At 33.9% G+C, this 18,544-nt stretch overlaps 1 protein-coding gene across 1 annotated transcript in view; it reads right to left on the reverse strand.

Moving 5' to 3' along the window:
• The window catches only part of LOC111147021 (protocadherin 9), an 899,956-nt gene that overhangs the window by 560,669 nt on the left and 320,743 nt on the right, over window positions 1-18,544 (reverse strand). The window contains exon 3 of the mRNA XM_022502867.1: window positions 10,629-10,730. Coding sequence (XP_022358575.1) covers window positions 10,629-10,730 — 102 coding nt within the window. The remainder of the gene's footprint in view (window positions 1-10,628; window positions 10,731-18,544) is intronic.

The raw sequence follows: 18,544 nt of genomic DNA on the forward strand, positions 1-18,544 counted from the left end.
TAAATCTATTGTAAATCACCAAGAGAAATTACTGGGGGGAGAATGTCTTAAACCCTTCCAGTTTAGACACCCTCTTTACAAGGCCTAATTATCCATGAGAGACACATCTGTAAATTCTACCCTAAGATTGGACTTTGGCTAACAAGAGAGGTCACTGTGAAGTGAAAGAGACTTCTATAATACTGTGAGTCAAGAGGCTGATCTCAAGCCCTAGATCTGCCACCAGCTTTGTCAGAAGCATTAGAGTAGCTGCCAAGAGCACAACCCACAGATCTAGACTTTCTAGATTTGAATTCTTTCACAGCCCCTTGTCTGCTACGTGACCGTACAAGGCACTTGTCTCCTATATCTTCCTTTATTCAACTATAACCAGAGTCATAGAAGATAACTGAGAAGTTAATTCCATTAATACAATCAGAGTGTTTTTGAAGAGTTACTGATAAATGGTAAGCAGTACATAAGTGTGAGCTATTTTTCATCAATGGCTTTCAAACTTTTGATCTTGACCCACAATAAGCAATTCATTTTACATAGAAACACAGTATAAACACTCAAATACATACAAAAATACACATGGGAAATAAAATAAAATAATTCTTAACAACTGCATATACCATGCACTTTAATATTATTTATTCTCTTCTATTTACTTCTCTTAACCTCTTTTTTCTTCATTCTATTCTGTTCCATTTATTAAATTCTATACAATTTATTCTACTCTATTCTTTTCCATTCCATTAAGAAAAAGCTATGACCTATCTACCAGTCATTAATGAAACTCTGCCTCAGTCCACCTTCCATATCAAAGTTATTAGATACTTCATAAAATTTGAAAATTTTCAAAAAGCCATATTCAGACTCCATTCCTGACTTGCTGAATATGGATCTCCTTGTGGTCTTGGCTCCAGAATCTCTCTCACACATAAGCTGTAGATATCAAACCATCTAGGTTTCTAGTAAGTCCAAAATTGAAGAAATAAATGGGATTTAAAGAGAAGGTATCTACTTAATCTATTCTTTTTAAAGATTTCATCTGTATTTAATATATGCAACACATACACATAAAGTCTAATACACACTACTGTTCGTTGCAGTTCCAAAGGAGTAAAAGGGGGAAAAAAAATAAATCTAGATAACCATTCTTCAACAATGACAGCGATTCTATGCCACTTTAGAAATTTTAGCATTTTTAAACCCAGAATTATATAATTAAAAAAAAGCTAAAATCAAGTCAAAGTTGGGATTATGTAGTTTATATTATCTCTAACATTTTTGTATTCTTAACTGGCATAGACAAGTGTGCATCAAGACTTTTAAATAGGTAAAACATTCTTACATCTATACCTACAATATTATGTACTATAGAACAGGTAAGAAGACTAGCTGTAATTCTACCTCCATTCTTCCAAGAATTTGGTGATACAACCAATGACATCTCATGTGCCCCCTGGAGTAATTATTATATATGTCTATAGAGTATAATAATATTTGTATTACATAAATACATAAAACCAGTCAAACACCCAAAAACCCATTTCAAGTTTGAAGTATCTTATTATCAGAACTTCTGTAGCTTACATAATAATTTAAAACATATTTATAAATCCTATAATGTATATATACAATTAAAATGGTTTTATAAAATATTAAATATCATATATAAAACACTGATTCTTGGTAGATATTTGGAAATCAGAATGAGGATTTTATACATGAAATGTTTTTGTGAAAAATATTTCATTTGTCAATGTGCACTTCTAAAAATGAATCTTTTGACTTTCTATTCAATTTCCAAATCCTTTCAATGGTAGTTAGAAAGAAATCTCATAGTTCACAATTATCACAGAGTAGAAGAAAATTTTATTATTATTTCAATATTTCAATTTTCTTTTTTTTAAGAATGTCAGATAAGTTTTTAAGATTTATTTATTTATTTATTTGACAGAGAAGAGAGAGAGAGAGATCACAAGCAGGCAGAGAGGCAGGCAGAGAGAGAAGAAAGCAGGTTCCCTGCTGAGCAGGGAGCCCAATGGCGGGCTCGCTCTCAAGACCTGGAGATCATGACCCAAGCAGAAGGCAGAGGCTTAACCCACTGAGCCACCCAGGTGCCCCTCAATATTTCAATTTTCTGAAAAAATGTTAATTTTCCATTTTTCTGTATTTTCCATTTCTATACTCTTCTAACATGTATTTGTATTACCTTTACTCCTCTTCAATATCCTGAGATATTTAGTGTCTCAATAAATTATTTGTGACCATGTATTCTGTAGGACTTTGAATACAAGACTTTCTAGCAGGCTTCCCTATTAGCATCCACGGATATATGCAGAGCCTTCTGAAAACTCTACACATCTATGTTAATTCCATTAGTAAATGGCTGACCTGTATTGATCACAACATACAACTTCAGTTGATTTAAAAAGTACTGTGAGGCAGGTATATTTTTCTCTCATTCTCACAGTTTGATATTACTTATTGTCATTTCCTGTAGGTTTTCCATGCCGATGTAACAAATATTGATTTGTACCTTTTCATATTCTACCTTTTGGTTGTTTTGTTATATTTTCAGGATCTTTCAATGAACAGTACTATGGTTGTCACTTGTTTGAAAGGCCCTTCTCCTCTGTCTTTGTACACTTCAGTCCACAAACAGCTGCATCACACCTGTCATTTGGAATGGCAAAGTTGTCTTTGACTGATAAGCCTATGCCTGTGGCACACAGAGTGGCTTCAAACAACTAATTAGAAGGAGCTGGGCCACAGCAAGGTTTGGTGCTGTCCATCAAGCATGCAACCAGCACTGACACCATCAGAAAATCTGTCAAATGTGGTTCTTCCTATGAATAAACCCAAGGCCACTTGTTCTATGGTAAAGAAGAAATTGGCAGAACATGTGTAATAAAAAGTAAAAAAGGGTGATGGCCATCCTTTATACAGCGTTAAGTAATTGAAAACAAATCTTAAACTAGTGTTGCTAGTTGCTAGTGTAGCTAGTTGCTAGTTGCTGTTGCTGTTGCTGGATTACAGGGAATCAATCTGAAAACGTCTCCATGAATCTCCAATGGAGCAATTCCCAAATGATCAATTATATTTATTTAGCCTCTGAAAAACACTAACATGCACTTTCTTTAATAATAGGGGGCTATCAACTATTATAAATAAAATCAGATTTGCACATTTACATGGGGATACAACCTTAAAACCCCATCTATTACATATATTCATACAATATATATAATATATATGATTCATTTAAAATCTAAATCTGTAAGAATGCATCTATAAGTACACATATCTGAGTTCACAAGTGTTTGGAAGTTTTTTTGTTTTGTTTTGTTTTGTTTTGTTTTTTAAGATTTTGTTTATTTATTTGACAGACAGAGATCACAAGTAGGCAGAGAGAGAGAGGAGAAAGCAGGCTCCCTGCTAAGCAGAGAGCCAGATTCAGGGCTCGATCCCAGGACCCTGGGATCATGACCCAAGCAGAAGGCAGAGACTTTAACCCACTGAGCCACCCAGGCGCCCCAAGTGCTTAGGAGTTTTTAAACCAACAATACTGAACACGAACTGAGAAACATTACATAGTCATTGTTCTTAATAATTAAAAGTGTAGGTAGATACCACATTAACTAAGAATGTCAAGTTTGATAGGTATTGTCATTCTGTATTTTGAAACAGCATGAGGTCTTGAAAATAGAGCCAGGAAAGAGCCCTGAATTGGGAAGAGAAATAACCAGTGGAACTTTTCTTAAACCTGTGATGACCTCTCCCAACACACAGCATTCACACATGCAATCTTCTGGAGAAACATTCTCATCTGTCCATGATCACAGTGATCACACCACTCCTGATCATTCACCTGGTAGACTTCTTCCAGACTTACATTAACATTATTGTGTTTTTCCTCGAACAGGTTAAATTGGGCCCTGTTATGTGCTCTTGAATCTTGAATATATTGTAGTACTTTTGCACTTTATGGTAACTTACTATTAAGAGTGTATCCCCTATAATATCCGAGACACAAAGAAGCATGTATGCCTGCTCAGCCTACTGAACTTAGCATATCACATAACAGCATCTCTGATATATTTGCTGGATGAATATTTGTGGAAGGCAGGCAGACAGGGATTGTTAATGTGAGACTTATAGATTGGCTTCAGCATAATTATGGAAAAGGTCAACAAAGGGAAGACAGATAATTTGTTTCCCCTCCAAAGAACAGTCTCAACATCATATTTATGGGAAAGAAACAAAGGAAGGAATGTCTAGCACCCAATCCCTGTTTATCTGGTTTAGGGAATGGTTCCATTTTAAAAATTAAATCAAAGCACATCAGAAGGCAGAGATTGTAGTATATAGAGTTGGTCAAAGGCGTGTATTTTTATATTTTCCTATATTACTAATACCTCCTACAGTTTTCTAACATAAGTTCAATGGTATGAAATAAAACAATATTCATGTTTCTAGAAAATATTATACATAGGCATTAGACATGAATATATGTAGTATCTATGTACTACTGTAATATAAATGAGTTTTTAGTAATTCAATTTCAAATTTATATATACTTATTTGGTAGCTAATAAGTGGTTAAAAAATTTAAAGATTTAGGGAAAATTCATCCATATATAAGTTACATATAACAAATACATATCAAGGAAAGTTTTCAACTACTTATAATGGTAGTCAGCAATTGTCCCGGGATTTGTTAGAAACTGTTTGCAAGGCCAATCTTACATAAAATGGCCTGTAAGATCTTTAACTTCTCCCAGGTGGACATGTGAGAACTTAACTCTAATAAATCTGTAAATGATATGTATTTTTTGTTGTTGTTAATATTTTGCCAAAGTGCAGATTCGGCTCCTTTATGATAAAGGATGAAAGAGGAATAAATCCTTATCTAGTGAGTAAGCCAGTCTGTCATCTAGAATACTGTCTCTACTGATTATAATACATGCAAAGTTTCACAGTAAGTGACTGAGGTGTAACATAGCTTTTATCATGTTTGTTAACATTTAATTTTGGAGGGTAATCCTATATGTTACTAAGAATTTAAATATTTTGATATATTAGGAATTATTCCCCAAATATATATGTATGGATATATTTATATATATAGTATGTGTTTGTGCCTGTGTGTGTATTTTAAATATTTTTACCTTTGGAGTTTTAGAAAAGGTTGTTCTTATGAGGAAAGGAAATGCAAATAAACTGGCTTGTGAATTATTTATTATTATTAGTGAAAATCTATTAATTTAAATTACCTATATTACTCCCAAATATTGTAACACATAAAGACTTATTGTTAAATGATTTGCCTATTATTTTAACTTAAAAGCTGATATCAACTGTAATACCTATTCTAAGGACTGAATATGTTTATTTCATTGGAAGTTATATGTGTTTGGGTCACACAACTGTATAAAACACCAAAAACAGGAAAATGTAAATATGTAGTGTAATATACATGTCAAATTCTATTTATTTAGATCCAAACTGTTAGTTAAGGTTAATCTGTGATAGGTATAGAAAAGAAAAGAGAAAAGAAAAGGAAAGAAAAGACCAAGATCAAGTAAAACAAAAGCAAAAGGCTTTTGTCTTTACATAGCTTTCATAGAAAGTAACAGATAATGTTACCATTTTGCTGTTACTCCATTTGGTATTATTAATTTAAACAGGAGGGTTCTAAACTGTAGTTACAAACATGGAGAATCCTTGTTCTCCTTGCTCTCAGTGTGCCCCTGGTTCAGTGAATTCAAGCTCAAGGTGTACCTGTAACTTCATCTTTAATGTGAGAAAATTACGCTTACCCAGAAGACTACTGTCCTAAATGAGGTTATGAGTATGAAATGGAAGACACACAAAAATAGTAACACTCTAATACATTTTAGTTCTATTCTCTTCCCACATGCTCCTTTCACTCTCCATTTGACACATTTTTATTCTATTAAATATTTCCATCAAATGACACAATTGGAATGTTCATGAAATTCCAATGATAATTTAACTTCTGTGTATCTCTGAATCCAGCAAAACCTGTATTACAAATTTATGTAAAAGGTCAGATATATTTCCCTTATCAAAATTGTTTTCCCAGTTTTGGTCGGGAGATTTATAGTAGTAGTCCATCCTTGGATATCTTGATCAACCATCTGCACCCATGAATTTCACACTTGCGATAACTGCCACATTTCCAAAGTCTGGCGGCTAAAATTCATACTTATTTTAAAACTCTTCCACCAATCTCCCTAACTCTTAGAGTTAAGATTTCCATCTGACATTGATTTTCGGATTTCATTGCTTCAAGGGAAAAGTCTTATCTCAAGAATTCATACACTGAATACTATACCATTTTGTAAAAATACTTCAGCTCAAGCATCAAAAACAGTGACAGGGAACAGCTACTCATACTGAGATGCAGTCTTGTGTGAATTCCAATAACTATGAGACATTTTCCTACAGATTGCAGAATATAAGACACTTAAAGCTCTAACTGCTTGCATTCTATGCTATTTCATGGATAAAGGGAAATGAACATAATAGAAGGGAAATGACATAAAATTTATAGATCAAAGATGCTTAGTAAAGGTAATATGCATTTATGGCATGAAAACAATGTGCACTTATTCATTTCTATGCTTCTATTTTAACCATCAAGGCACTTTGTGTATCCAATGACAGAAGGCCTGCCAGGAAGAGAATACTTAAATATGATAGTCCATTTAAATTCCACACCTTATTTAAAATCTAATTTAAGAAAAATTTCAAATATGAACTTTTTTCTCTAACATTTGCTTGGACATTTTTTATGCAGCTTAGAGGTAGTCATTAGATCACTCCAGGATCCAGAAAATCTGGATCTCATTCTAGTGCTATCACCAGCATGCTCTGTGACCTACAGCAAGCTACTCCATCTTTCTTGTTATCAAGTTATGCTTCAGTAGTATGAATATATAATCTCTATGGTCCCTGACAGCCAAATAGCCTGTGAATTTTTTTTGACTTAAATAGTATCTTAGAGTAGTTAACCTTGTAGTTTTTGAAACTGTGTTGTGTTGGTTATATTCCAACTTTATTAATTACTACCTGTGTGAACTCAAGCAAATTATATAACCACTGTATGCCTCAGTTTCCCTATTTGTAAAATGGGAATAATAATAATGGGGTTGTTGTTAGAATTAAATGAGCTCTATTTTAATGATTCAATATGTAAGCTTTCTTACATTTTAACATATCTTGAGGCAGGAAACGTATTAAAGAAACCATAAACAAGCACTTAACGAGAGTTTAATCAACAGCATTTTTTTCCCCAATGGTAAATGAAACTGCAGCATACGTTACACTAAGATGTTAAACAGTAACACCTGAACATCTTAGATTAGACAAAATTTGGTAATACATATGAAATGCTTGAGGTAATGTTTGGTACAGAAATTACCCAATAGCTGATACTATCATTTTTTCTATAAGTAAGCAATAATTGTTATATCTAAGTTAAGTGTGATGGGTAAAGTCTGATGATTTAAGAATGATTAAAAGCTTGCTAGTCATACAGACTTTGTTCCATTTTATATCTAAATTCATAATACAAACTTATTAATAACTACATTCAGATTAATCAATATCAGTCAACAAAAAATATGACTTTCTACTTGAACAGAATAGTTTTATTTAATTAAATTTTTTTTATGATTAAAAGCTTAACATGTTCTTATTTTTACTTTACTAAGATGATTAAAGAGGGAAAGTATAAATGATGAGAAAATAAAACAGTAATATATTTATGAGGCTTACCACATTATTCAATATAAAGGGAAAAAAATGTAACAGCATAGCACAGGAACCAACTTTGTAGGTTATAATCACCTCATAAATTCTCAAGAATGGTTAATACTAGATTAATAACTTTTAAGGAACAGGTTGCTGCAACTATGCCCTTTGTTATTGGTCTACAGATATTAAGCATTTATATAGAAACCCTGTCTCGCAGAATACTTTATAGCACTCCAAAGCTGGCATGACTTCTGTTTCCAAGTTTTATTTTCTTAGAAACATTAGAGATTTTCACTCTGCATTAAAAAATAGAAGCATATACTTACTAAATTAGGTATATTATGATGAAAAGCAATCTAAACTCATCAAGGACAAAATGTAAGTGATGGCCACATATATACATAAAAAGCTTGACACAGACCCTGGCATAGAGTAGGTGCCACAAAAATGTCATCTGTCAATATCATCATCTTTATTTAGTATCACAGAGCACTAGAGAGAACTAGGGCCTTAGAGATGACCTAACTGGGAACTGCTGAGACTGTAGTGGACCTGGAATATGATGGTAAAGTGAGAATTTGTGGAATAAAAATTTCCTAAAATAATTTATTTTCCTTTGTTTATCAATATAACACAGTAGATTTTTTTCACTATTCTTTGATAACTAGACTCGTAAGTCAACATGATAACTCTATTATTTTTTTTTCTTATCCACATTCTCTAGACAAATAAACCCTGTACAAACTGTGTTCTTGTGCTTTGGGCCTTATAAAATACCTAAGGAAGAATAAAAATATTGTTCATGGAAACTTATTTTAATTATAGCTCATTTAAATTCTCTACAAAAAATTGGGAAATACTCAGGATTTCAATGGCTTTCAGAACATTCTATGTGGACTTTGAAAATATTTACATAGTTTTTTATATATGAATAAAACTTGTTTATTTCTGCCATAGAGTAAGTGTTATTGTGTTATTATTGGATGAAATAAAGGTGATTCATGGGAGAAATTTCCGTGTTCTACACACCTGAAATATATATAGTAATGATGAAAAATAAAAGGGTTAAATTATAGTTCTTCTCTCAACCATCAAGTGATTGAGATTTTGGAGAAAGAGAGCAAATAAAAGCAAAATAGGAAGAAGAATATATGCTATAGGTTAGAAGGATGTTTCTGACTAGTTAGATCCACACAAAGAAAAAGAAAAAGTGTAAAGGAAGTATTAAGGGATAAAACTATCCAAAACACCACTTTATCCTTTTTCCGCCTCATTTAATAGTTAGAAACGAAGGTGTTTATTCCATCAAATTTCTATTAATCAAAGTAGTTTCTCTGACCTACATTACTACTGGGAGGTTTGAGAATGGTAGATCCCTTTACTTGGCAAAAACAAGTGCAAAAATCCTGTACTACTAATAACAATCAAAATATTTTCAATACCTTTAAGGAAATGCGGGAAAAACCTAGCTTCAATGAGAAAATAGAATACATAGGACACACTAACACTCACACATACATATATACATATTCGTATTATCTATCTCTCCATCATCTATCTATAATCTATATGCTAAGACTATAGAAATACATGAAACAAATTTGTATGTATTAATATTAGAGTTAACTATTGGAACACAATTCCTTAAAAATTGATATTCTATCGTACAATGTGAACATATTTAACACTACTGAATGGTAACTTTAAAATGATTAAAATGGTAAATTGTATGTTATGTTTCAAACCACAGTTTTAATAAATTAAAAGAAAGGTAACATATGCCTCCATCAGAAAGGATGAATACCCAACTTTTGTATCAACATGGACAGGACTGGAAGAGATTATGCTGAGTGAAATAAGTCAAGCAGAGAGAGTCAATTATCATATGGTTTCACTTATTTGTGGAGCATAAGCAATAACACAGAGGACATGGGGAGATGGAGAGGAGAAGGGAGTTGAGGGAAATTGGAGGCCGAGATGAACCATGAGAGACTGTGGACTCTGAGTAACAAACTGAGGGTTTTGAAGGGGCGGTGGGTAGGAGGTTGGGTGAGCCTGGGGGTGGGTATTATGGAGGGCACATATTGCATGGAGCACTGGGTGTGGTGCATAAACAATGAATTCTGGTACACCGAAAAGAAATTTAAAAAATTAAAAAATTAAAAAAAAAAGAAAGGTAACAGATTTTTGCATCCAGCCATGTTAGAATAATTGGTACTGGAATACCCCTCCCAATATACAAAAAAAAAAAAAAAAAAAAAAAGAATAAAGAATAAAATATGCATCTTTTACATTTTACAATGGATGGACTCATTAAGGAAAAGGAAAAGTAATTTTTATTTTAAATCCAAATATACAAGGAAATAAAAGATCAAGCTGAGAAAAGGCAGGAAAAAAGGGAAAAGATTAATGGAAATTCCAGCTAATTTGCTCATATTGAGCAACACTGTCTTCTTTATCTTCCTTAAGTATAGGGGATGAAGCAAATCAGTCTTTCAACCAACAGATTTTCGTATCTTTGAGCTCAACTAATAAAAATTAACCAATTAGGAATCTTTAACTCCAAAAGAAAGAAGGTTGCTCATTACTTTCTCCCAAACTAGGTAATAATCAACACTTTGCATTCAATGACAAGAAAAGCATATTTAATAGCTAGACTATTATCAAAGAGGAAAAATATTATTTATCTTTTGTTCTAAAACTGTATGTTGTTTAAAAAATTATTAGTATAAAAATATGAACATAGAAGAGGATGGCAAAGAAAATATTTATTATAGTTAACTCAGACTATATAAATTACTAGGAAAATACAAATTGCTCAGTACTAACATGGTCTCTATAGAGATACAGCATACCTCGTAATGGCTTTCTTCATTCTCCTGAATGTGGAAACCCGCAGAGCTGGGACATTTCTGAGGAGTGACAGGAATATTGTCACTTTTGCTGTGTGAGTTACACTGAAAGAGATTACCAAATAATTGTGACAAACTACTCCACATTTAGAGTGTCTACTGAGAGACATGGTTGTTTGCTAAGAGTCTAATTAAAGGAGTACCATTTGAACTAGCAAGGGTCTAGACTCATACTAACATGCATTAATATGGAGACTTTCCAAAAAAAAAAAAAAAAGATTAAAAATATCCCCAGGATAAACAAATTGTCAGAATGTTTTAAGTGAAATGAAAAAAATCTTAAGTGTAGTTATTTTATTTTTACCTTGTCTCCTTTTAAGCCGTGTCATTATGCTTATGATTTTAGTAGCTAAATCTTACATGATGCTACTATTTGTGTGAGGTATTATCTAAGTGCTTGATATATATCATACACAACTTGACATAAATATTATTATTCTCCCTACTTACAGGTAAGGAAAACTAGGCATACAAACTATTCTTCCTAAGGTTGGGCTGCCTACCCAAATTTCCGGGAGCACACCTCATGCCTTATCTACTACATGCACAGCCTTTATAAATGATACATTTGAAGCAAACAAAAGTGAAAAACTTAGTTTAAGGTTTTGAAGTATTCACTTTTCTTCTGTACCAATACCAACTATTTTTTGAAACAGGTTAACCAAAATAATGCACTTGATTGAATTGTACAATGTAAGACATTAAGTTATGGCTTGAACTTTCTCCATGAAAATACTAAAATGGTTGTTTTCCATATTCCTCATGAGATTTTTTTATGCAAAAATAAGATATTATTCACTTCCTGTTATCCTTGCTTCCTTCTTTCCTAAATCTCTTAATTAGATTCAGGGCAAGAAATATTTATAAGTATTTGCAGTTTTTTTATTACACATAATGTTGGAATTTCTAAGGCTTCTACATTAATGAAAGACACTGTAGTGCTTCCGAAAAAGGTTCACCATTGGAATATAACCTTCACTCTTTCATATGAACAGATTTGTATGACATAAGTAGGGAAGGTAATGTTTTTTCAAACTAGTGTGGCACATTTTCAATTAACCGATGAAATTTTACTTTCCTCATGCCAAAAATAATCTGTTAGAAAATGACTATCAAAGACATTTTAAAAAAGTGAATTAATTTTTGAGGCTAGTGTTAAGTTCAGTATATTTTCACCTCAAGGCCACTATTTTATATATTTAACTATGTTTTTAAACACATTACATTCTTTTAGACTTGTTTTGAAATACTTTTAAACACAGAAAAGGGGCCAAAACACCAAAAAAGAATTAATACTTGAAAAATATCAGTAAAGTATCTCATGGTTAGTTTAAGGGAAAAAGCAATAGGACAGACTAGGAAAACATGACTCTCAAAACCCTATTAGAAACCTTTCTGGGGGCACCTGGGTGACTCAGTGGGTTAAGCCTCAGCCTTCAGCTCAGGTCATGATCTCAGGGTCCTGGGATCAAGTCCCGCATCGGGCTCTCTGCTCTGTGGGGAGCCTGCTTCCTCCGCTCTCTCTCTCTCTCTCTCTGCTTGCCTCTCTGCCTACTTGTGATCTCTCTCTGTCAAATAAATAAAAAAAATCTAAAAAAAAAAAAAAAGAAAGAAAGAAACCTTTCTGCCTGGAAAAAAAAGATACATTGTTTCTGTCCTCTGTACAAATAGTTATCATTTCAACCATGTTCAAAACTTACCTCCTCTAGGAATTTTCATGGGTAAATAAGCAAATAGCAATAACCATTTTATCCTCTGCTTTGTAATATAAATAACTTCTAAGTGAAGTTTCTAAAATGCTGCTCTACCAGTTTAATTCCTGGGATGTGCCTAGGTTTGTCTGAACAATGTCACTTAATTATGAAGGACTATCTTTCGTATTTCTCCACAGTGGCTTCCTTTGATTTCTAAGGAAAACAGCTTCGACCTTAAAACAGTTATTGTCATCTATGATGTTTCCTAGACATTTTAATCATCCAATGCTTGTTCCTAGCCTCTCTTCTTATCTATTCATGCTGATGAATCTTTTTAAAACATCTCATGTCTTATGCAGTGTTTCTCCCTAGAAACATTTCAATACCTCTGGCCTGACAGTGGCTCTCACCCTGGCTGTATATTAGAATCACCTGGAGAGCTTTAAAAAATACCAATAACTGAGCCCTACCTCACACCAGATGAATCAGAACTCAGGCAAAAACATGGTTTAAATACCCAGGTAATTATAATATGCAGCCTGAGTTTAGAATCCTTGTGTTAACATTTCTTTGTCTGGTGCTCAGGACAATATAGCAAATTTTGGCCTCATTCATCTTTTGATCTGATCTCTTGCTCTCTAGCATTTGTTCTTCCTTTTCCTTATTTAATGTCATATGTTGGGAGCTGTTTTTTTCATGGAATATATCATAATGCCTTTGAATGTGAAAAAAAAAAAAACCCTATACTGTATAATGCTTTATACCTTTACGTACAAAATTTTACGTATTATCTACCAGAAACCTCTGCAGAGACATAGAAACAAACCTTCTTTAACAGGTTCAGATAAATTCAGTGCCTTCATGCAAAAATTTGCCAAGTAAATGCATTCCTAAGTGACAGAACTCAGGCTATTTCTCCTCTGCCATATCTCCCTTAAGGCGTTCGTTCGTTCATTTGCTCATTCATCCACATATTCTATTCTGCTTGTTTATTCATTCATTTTATCATAAGATATTTACTGAGTGCATGCTATGGGTCAGGATTTGATTGGTTCCTTAAGATATGGGATTTAATATCTATAATATTCACTCCAGCAGTGAAACCACACATAGAAATAAATAACCACCATGATATGTGAAAATACCATATGAAAATATATGCACAGGTTGCTTAGGGACAAAGAAGACAGAATGACTAGACTCCTGCATTTGATATGTGGGAAGAATCTGGAAAGATGGGCCAATGAGCGAATCATGGTTGGCACACATTAACAACAAAACAAACTGCATATGCAAAGGCTAGAAGACATGAATTCCTGTGATTTGGTCTGTGAGCTGCAAGGATTTTGACAGTGCTTTAACCATGAAGCCTGTGAGGACTGCTTTGAGGATAGAGACAAGTTATTACAGCATTAAATTTAACAGTGGATCCAAGATGAGAAGTTACAGAATCCGGCTTACCATAAGGGAGGACTAGCAAATAATGGGGTAAGTGCTTCACAGTGGTGGTACCAAGGGTGAGTCTGCGTCACCTTCCTCTCTCTTCCAAATTCAATAAAGAAATATAAGCAGATTGGGTGTGTTTGCAATATGACTGTAACACCTGAGTAAGTCCTCCCATCCCAACAAGATCTCAACTTTAAGCCTCTCCTGTGCCTAATTCAGGGCAGCCTCTGTAAAGCAGCGAATGGCACCCGAGAAAAAGTTTAACCCACTTTGCCTTCCTCACTTTCTAAAATTTTTGCGTATTATGATGTAAATAGCTTCTGGGGATTGTAAATCTATAAGCTTGAGGAAAAAAAAATTAAAGTAACTCTATAAGCAATATTTTGAGATCAAATACTATCAATAGCCAAAACTTTAAGGAAAACAAGTTCTTAAGTGAAGAACAATTTAATCACTATGAATCCTTTCTAACAAGTTTCTATTTCAGGGAGAGCCGTAGCCTGAAATGGAAAGATTTATTATAAATGTCTCAAGATTTTATCCACTAATTTTTTTTCCGTTTGCCAAATTTGATACGAATAACTATATAATGAATATGGTTAAGACGGATTTGTTAAATCAGATTTCATATTGCAGACAAATCATTTGAGAGGTCCAGAGCTCAATAAAAACAATCGTATTAAATGGAAATCACTGTAAATACATTTGTTTTATACTTTAAAATCCATTTGATGTTTTTCATTACCTATGATTAATAGTCTCCATTTTAATATGTGGATAAATCTTGCTTCCCCAAAACACCCACTGTAGTTCTTGGGAAGTTATCATTCACTACTTACAAAAATACCTACAAAGAAAGGAAGGAAAAGAAATACCTACTCAAACTTGCCTCATGGTCAGGAATATTAGCCTTTTCATTTTTAACAAATTTCTAAGAAGGGAGTTCAAAGCCATGATATCAAGAGAAAAGCTATCAACAGTGGCAAAAGCAACAGAAGTTTTATGAAAAATCACAGAACCATCACTAAGACAGAGGTGTTTTTGTGCTAAAAAGGGGGTTCTTTATATTTTCTGCCAAACTCTATAGCAGCAACAATATGTTCTTTTATTCTACTACTCCTCCCACCTTCTTATAAAATCATGATTATTTGCTAAAAATCAATGGCACTGTTAAAAATTTTGTGCAATCATTATAGAGGCAGTAGCCTTGTATTTTTGTGCTATAGGTTTCATTAAATAATTCCATTTGTTAAAAACTCCCACTGAGGGGCACCTGGGTGGCTCAGTGTGTTAAAGCCTCTGTCTTTGGCTCAGGTCATGATCCAGGGTCCTGGGATTGAGCCCCACATCGGGCTCTCTGCTCGGCGGAGAGCCTGCTTCCTCCTCTTTCTCTCTGCCTGCCTCTCTGCCTACTTGTGATCTCTGTCTGTCAAATAAATAAATAAAATCTTTAATAAAGAAAAAAAAAACTCCCACTGAAAATGTTATTCCTACCCATTTTAAGAAATTCTTTTTGTGAAGAACTATAAAATATTCTTAAAACTTTTGATTAAAAAGAGCTCTAAGGTTAATAAGAAATTCCCATTTACAGAAAAGGATGTAAAGAACTGTGTGTACTTGATGTCTTGAACTTTTTCTCCATTCATTCCTTTGGAGGACCCACGTGTGTCAGGTTTTTACCACCAGCATTCCACTGAAATTGCTCTGTCATAACCAACAATGATTTCTACATTAGTAACTCAAAGAGAAATTCTCCATTCTCATCTCACTTGACACAACTGATAACTCCTTTCCTTCTGGACATATTTATGTCACTAGCCTTCTAGGACACCACACACTCATGGTTTTCTTTTTACCGCTGTGCTCTCTTTCTGGAACCATTTAACTGTTTATGTTTTTATTGTTATTTAAAAAAAAAAAACTGCAAAGCATAGAGAAAAAGAAGTCTAAGTACTTTCTCAGAAAGTATGCTGTCTGACAATGTCCTCCATTAGTTCCTGACTCTAAAATACTTCCTCAGTTAGACAAATGAACAATTTCTTATTTATTTATCTTTTTAAGATTTTATTTATCTAGAGAGAGAGAGAGCATGAGCAGGGGAGGAGTAGAGGGAGAGGGAGAAGCAGCCTCCCTGCTAAGCAGGGAACCCAATATGGGGACCCCAGGACTCCAGGATCATGATCTGAGCTGAAAGCAGACGCTTAACCAACTGAGCCACCCAGGCACCTAAGAATTTCTTGTTTATAAGCAGACAAGGGAAGAATTCTTAGAATGTTCCTAAACATGCTTACTTTAAAGAACATATTTTAAGAGTACTTCTAGAAACTGATGAAAATGTATAGTTTAAGAGATATATAGTGTGGATTCTCACCTCATTCTGAAAATGTATCCCAATCACTAACTGTCCTGGAACCTACTTTGTTTCAAATTGGAAAGCCTGGAGCCTGTGTCAATGGCCTTCTAATATCTTCTCTGTATCTTCTCAATTGGCTTAATTTCCTTATCATCGTTAAATACAATTTGAAAACAAAGCTAAAATGTTCACCAAACTGTGGTGAACACAAAGTTAATCAGCTTGGGTAATAGATACTTTGATTTAAAATAAAAATGCATTATAATAAATTTTAAAACCAAACACCATATAAATACCTATTCAAATCATAGAAATACACATGGCCAGAATCTGTAACAATTTCAAGGAAGAGATTCCTTAAGTAAAATGAAAAACAAAGGTGGACCATCAAAGGATTCAAAAGGAACGCCAACTATACCTTTAGTAAATAGGAATTGTTTATTTTTTAAAAATTGTTTGTTTTGTTTCTTTCTCTAAAAAAATTGTATTTTTTCTTTAAAAATTAGAGACAGAAATATCACAAAATATTAGCATATGTTAATTCTGGGTAGAAGGACATAGGTATTTTCCTTATTTTTTTTTAACTTTTTCTACATTTTTTTGAATACCTAAATATGAATAAGCACACAGGGAAACGGATTAGCATGGCTTTGTTAAAAACCTCAACAAGACTTTTGATAATGGTGGTAAAACAGTTTTATAAGCCATAAAATCTTGTAAGTGTGCACATTCAGAAGTAAAGATACCATGTGGATGTTATTACCTTTTGATTCTCCCCTTGTCAGTAGAAAATGTTTCTCTAGGCTGGCTGGGTGGTTCAGTTGGTTGAGCATCTGACTTGGGCTTAGATGGAGATTTCTGGGTCCTGGGATTGAGCCCCACATTGGGCTCCCTGCCTAGCTAGGAGTCAGCTTATCCCTCTCCCTCTGAAACCACCACACCCCGGCTCCTGCACTCTCTCTCTTTCTCTCAAATAAATAAAATCTTAAAAAAAAAAAAAAAAAAAAAAGGAAAAGGAAATGTTTCTCTAAAGTCAGGTGAGAAACATGCTAATTCTTCCTTCTATGGTGCTATAGCATAAAGGTCTTTCTCTACTTCGTTTAAACATAGTTTTGTTTTTTTTTTTTCACTCCACTAAAGAACATGACCCTCTTATTGACAATTTATTAGAGGCATATAATACAATGCCTTCAGCATTACTTGGTATTTTATAGTATTTTAAGTGAAAATTTTAAGTGGGATAAATGAATAAATGCAAGACTTTACAATGATTTATAGTCACCCAGATTGTATTGGCTTCTAACTCTCTGGGTGATAATTTCTTTGTAGCTATTTTCTTTTGTTTGTTTTTGTTTGTTTTTCTTTCATTTCACAGCAGACAAATCCATTGGAAACTCGTATCCCCAAATTAGCATTTTGTCTCATAGATACTATCACAAAAATAAGGTGCACTAATAGCATAGATTGAGAGCACCTGTCATTAAAACATTAAACAGAGCAGTGGTTTTAGGCTTCATGCTTTGTTTCTCCAACTGAATCCTTAGCAATTTATGACAGGAAGTTTCTCACAGTAATATATTACCCAAGTGCATAAATTTGAAGTTACCTACTATATACATGAACAAATAGCTCCTGTTCAATGCCCGGGTCCTACCCAGGAGACTTTGCCAAGTTCACCTTTGGTTTTTCTAGGGCAGCAAACCACCTGGTAAGCAAGTTGACTAGGATCTGCCTCAGACTCCCCGAAATGACCAATAACCCTTACTACTTTGTATAAGACTTTTGGCACAGGCCCATTAAGTAGACCAGTTGGGTTTCTTCAACTGTAGCTCCTTGTGATCCAGTGAAATTAAAATTTTTAAAAAAGTATTTCTTGGGGCACCTGAGTGGTTAAGTCGGTTGAGTGTCTGCCTTCGGCACAGGTCATGATCCCAGGGTTCTGGGATCCAAGTCCTACACTGGGCTCCTTGCTCAGCAGGGAGCCTGCTTTTCCCTCTGCCTACAACTCTGTCTGCTTGTGTATTCTCTCTCTCTCTCTGACACATAAATAAAATCTTTAAAAAAAAAAGTATTTCTTTCTTTTTTTTTTAAGATTTTATTTATTTGTTTGACAGAGAGATCACAAGTAGGCAGAGAGGCAGGCAGAGAGAGAGGAAGGGAAGCAGGCTCCTCATGGAGCAGAGAGCCCCATGAGGGGCTCGATCCCAGGATCCTGGGATCATGACCTGAGCTGAAGGCAGAGGCTTTAACCCACTGAGACACCCAGGCGCCCCCAAAAAAGTATTTCTTAATGTGCATTTTATTATTGCAAGTAGGTCATGTTTAAAGCATTAGTAGAAACTTACCTCAATTTACAACTTTATGAT

The sequence above is a fragment of the Enhydra lutris genome, unplaced genomic scaffold, assembly GCF_002288905.1.
Source record: "Enhydra lutris kenyoni isolate GAN:26980312 unplaced genomic scaffold, ASM228890v2 scaffoldscaffold15, whole genome shotgun sequence".
NCBI lineage: Eukaryota > Metazoa > Chordata > Mammalia > Carnivora > Mustelidae > Enhydra > Enhydra lutris.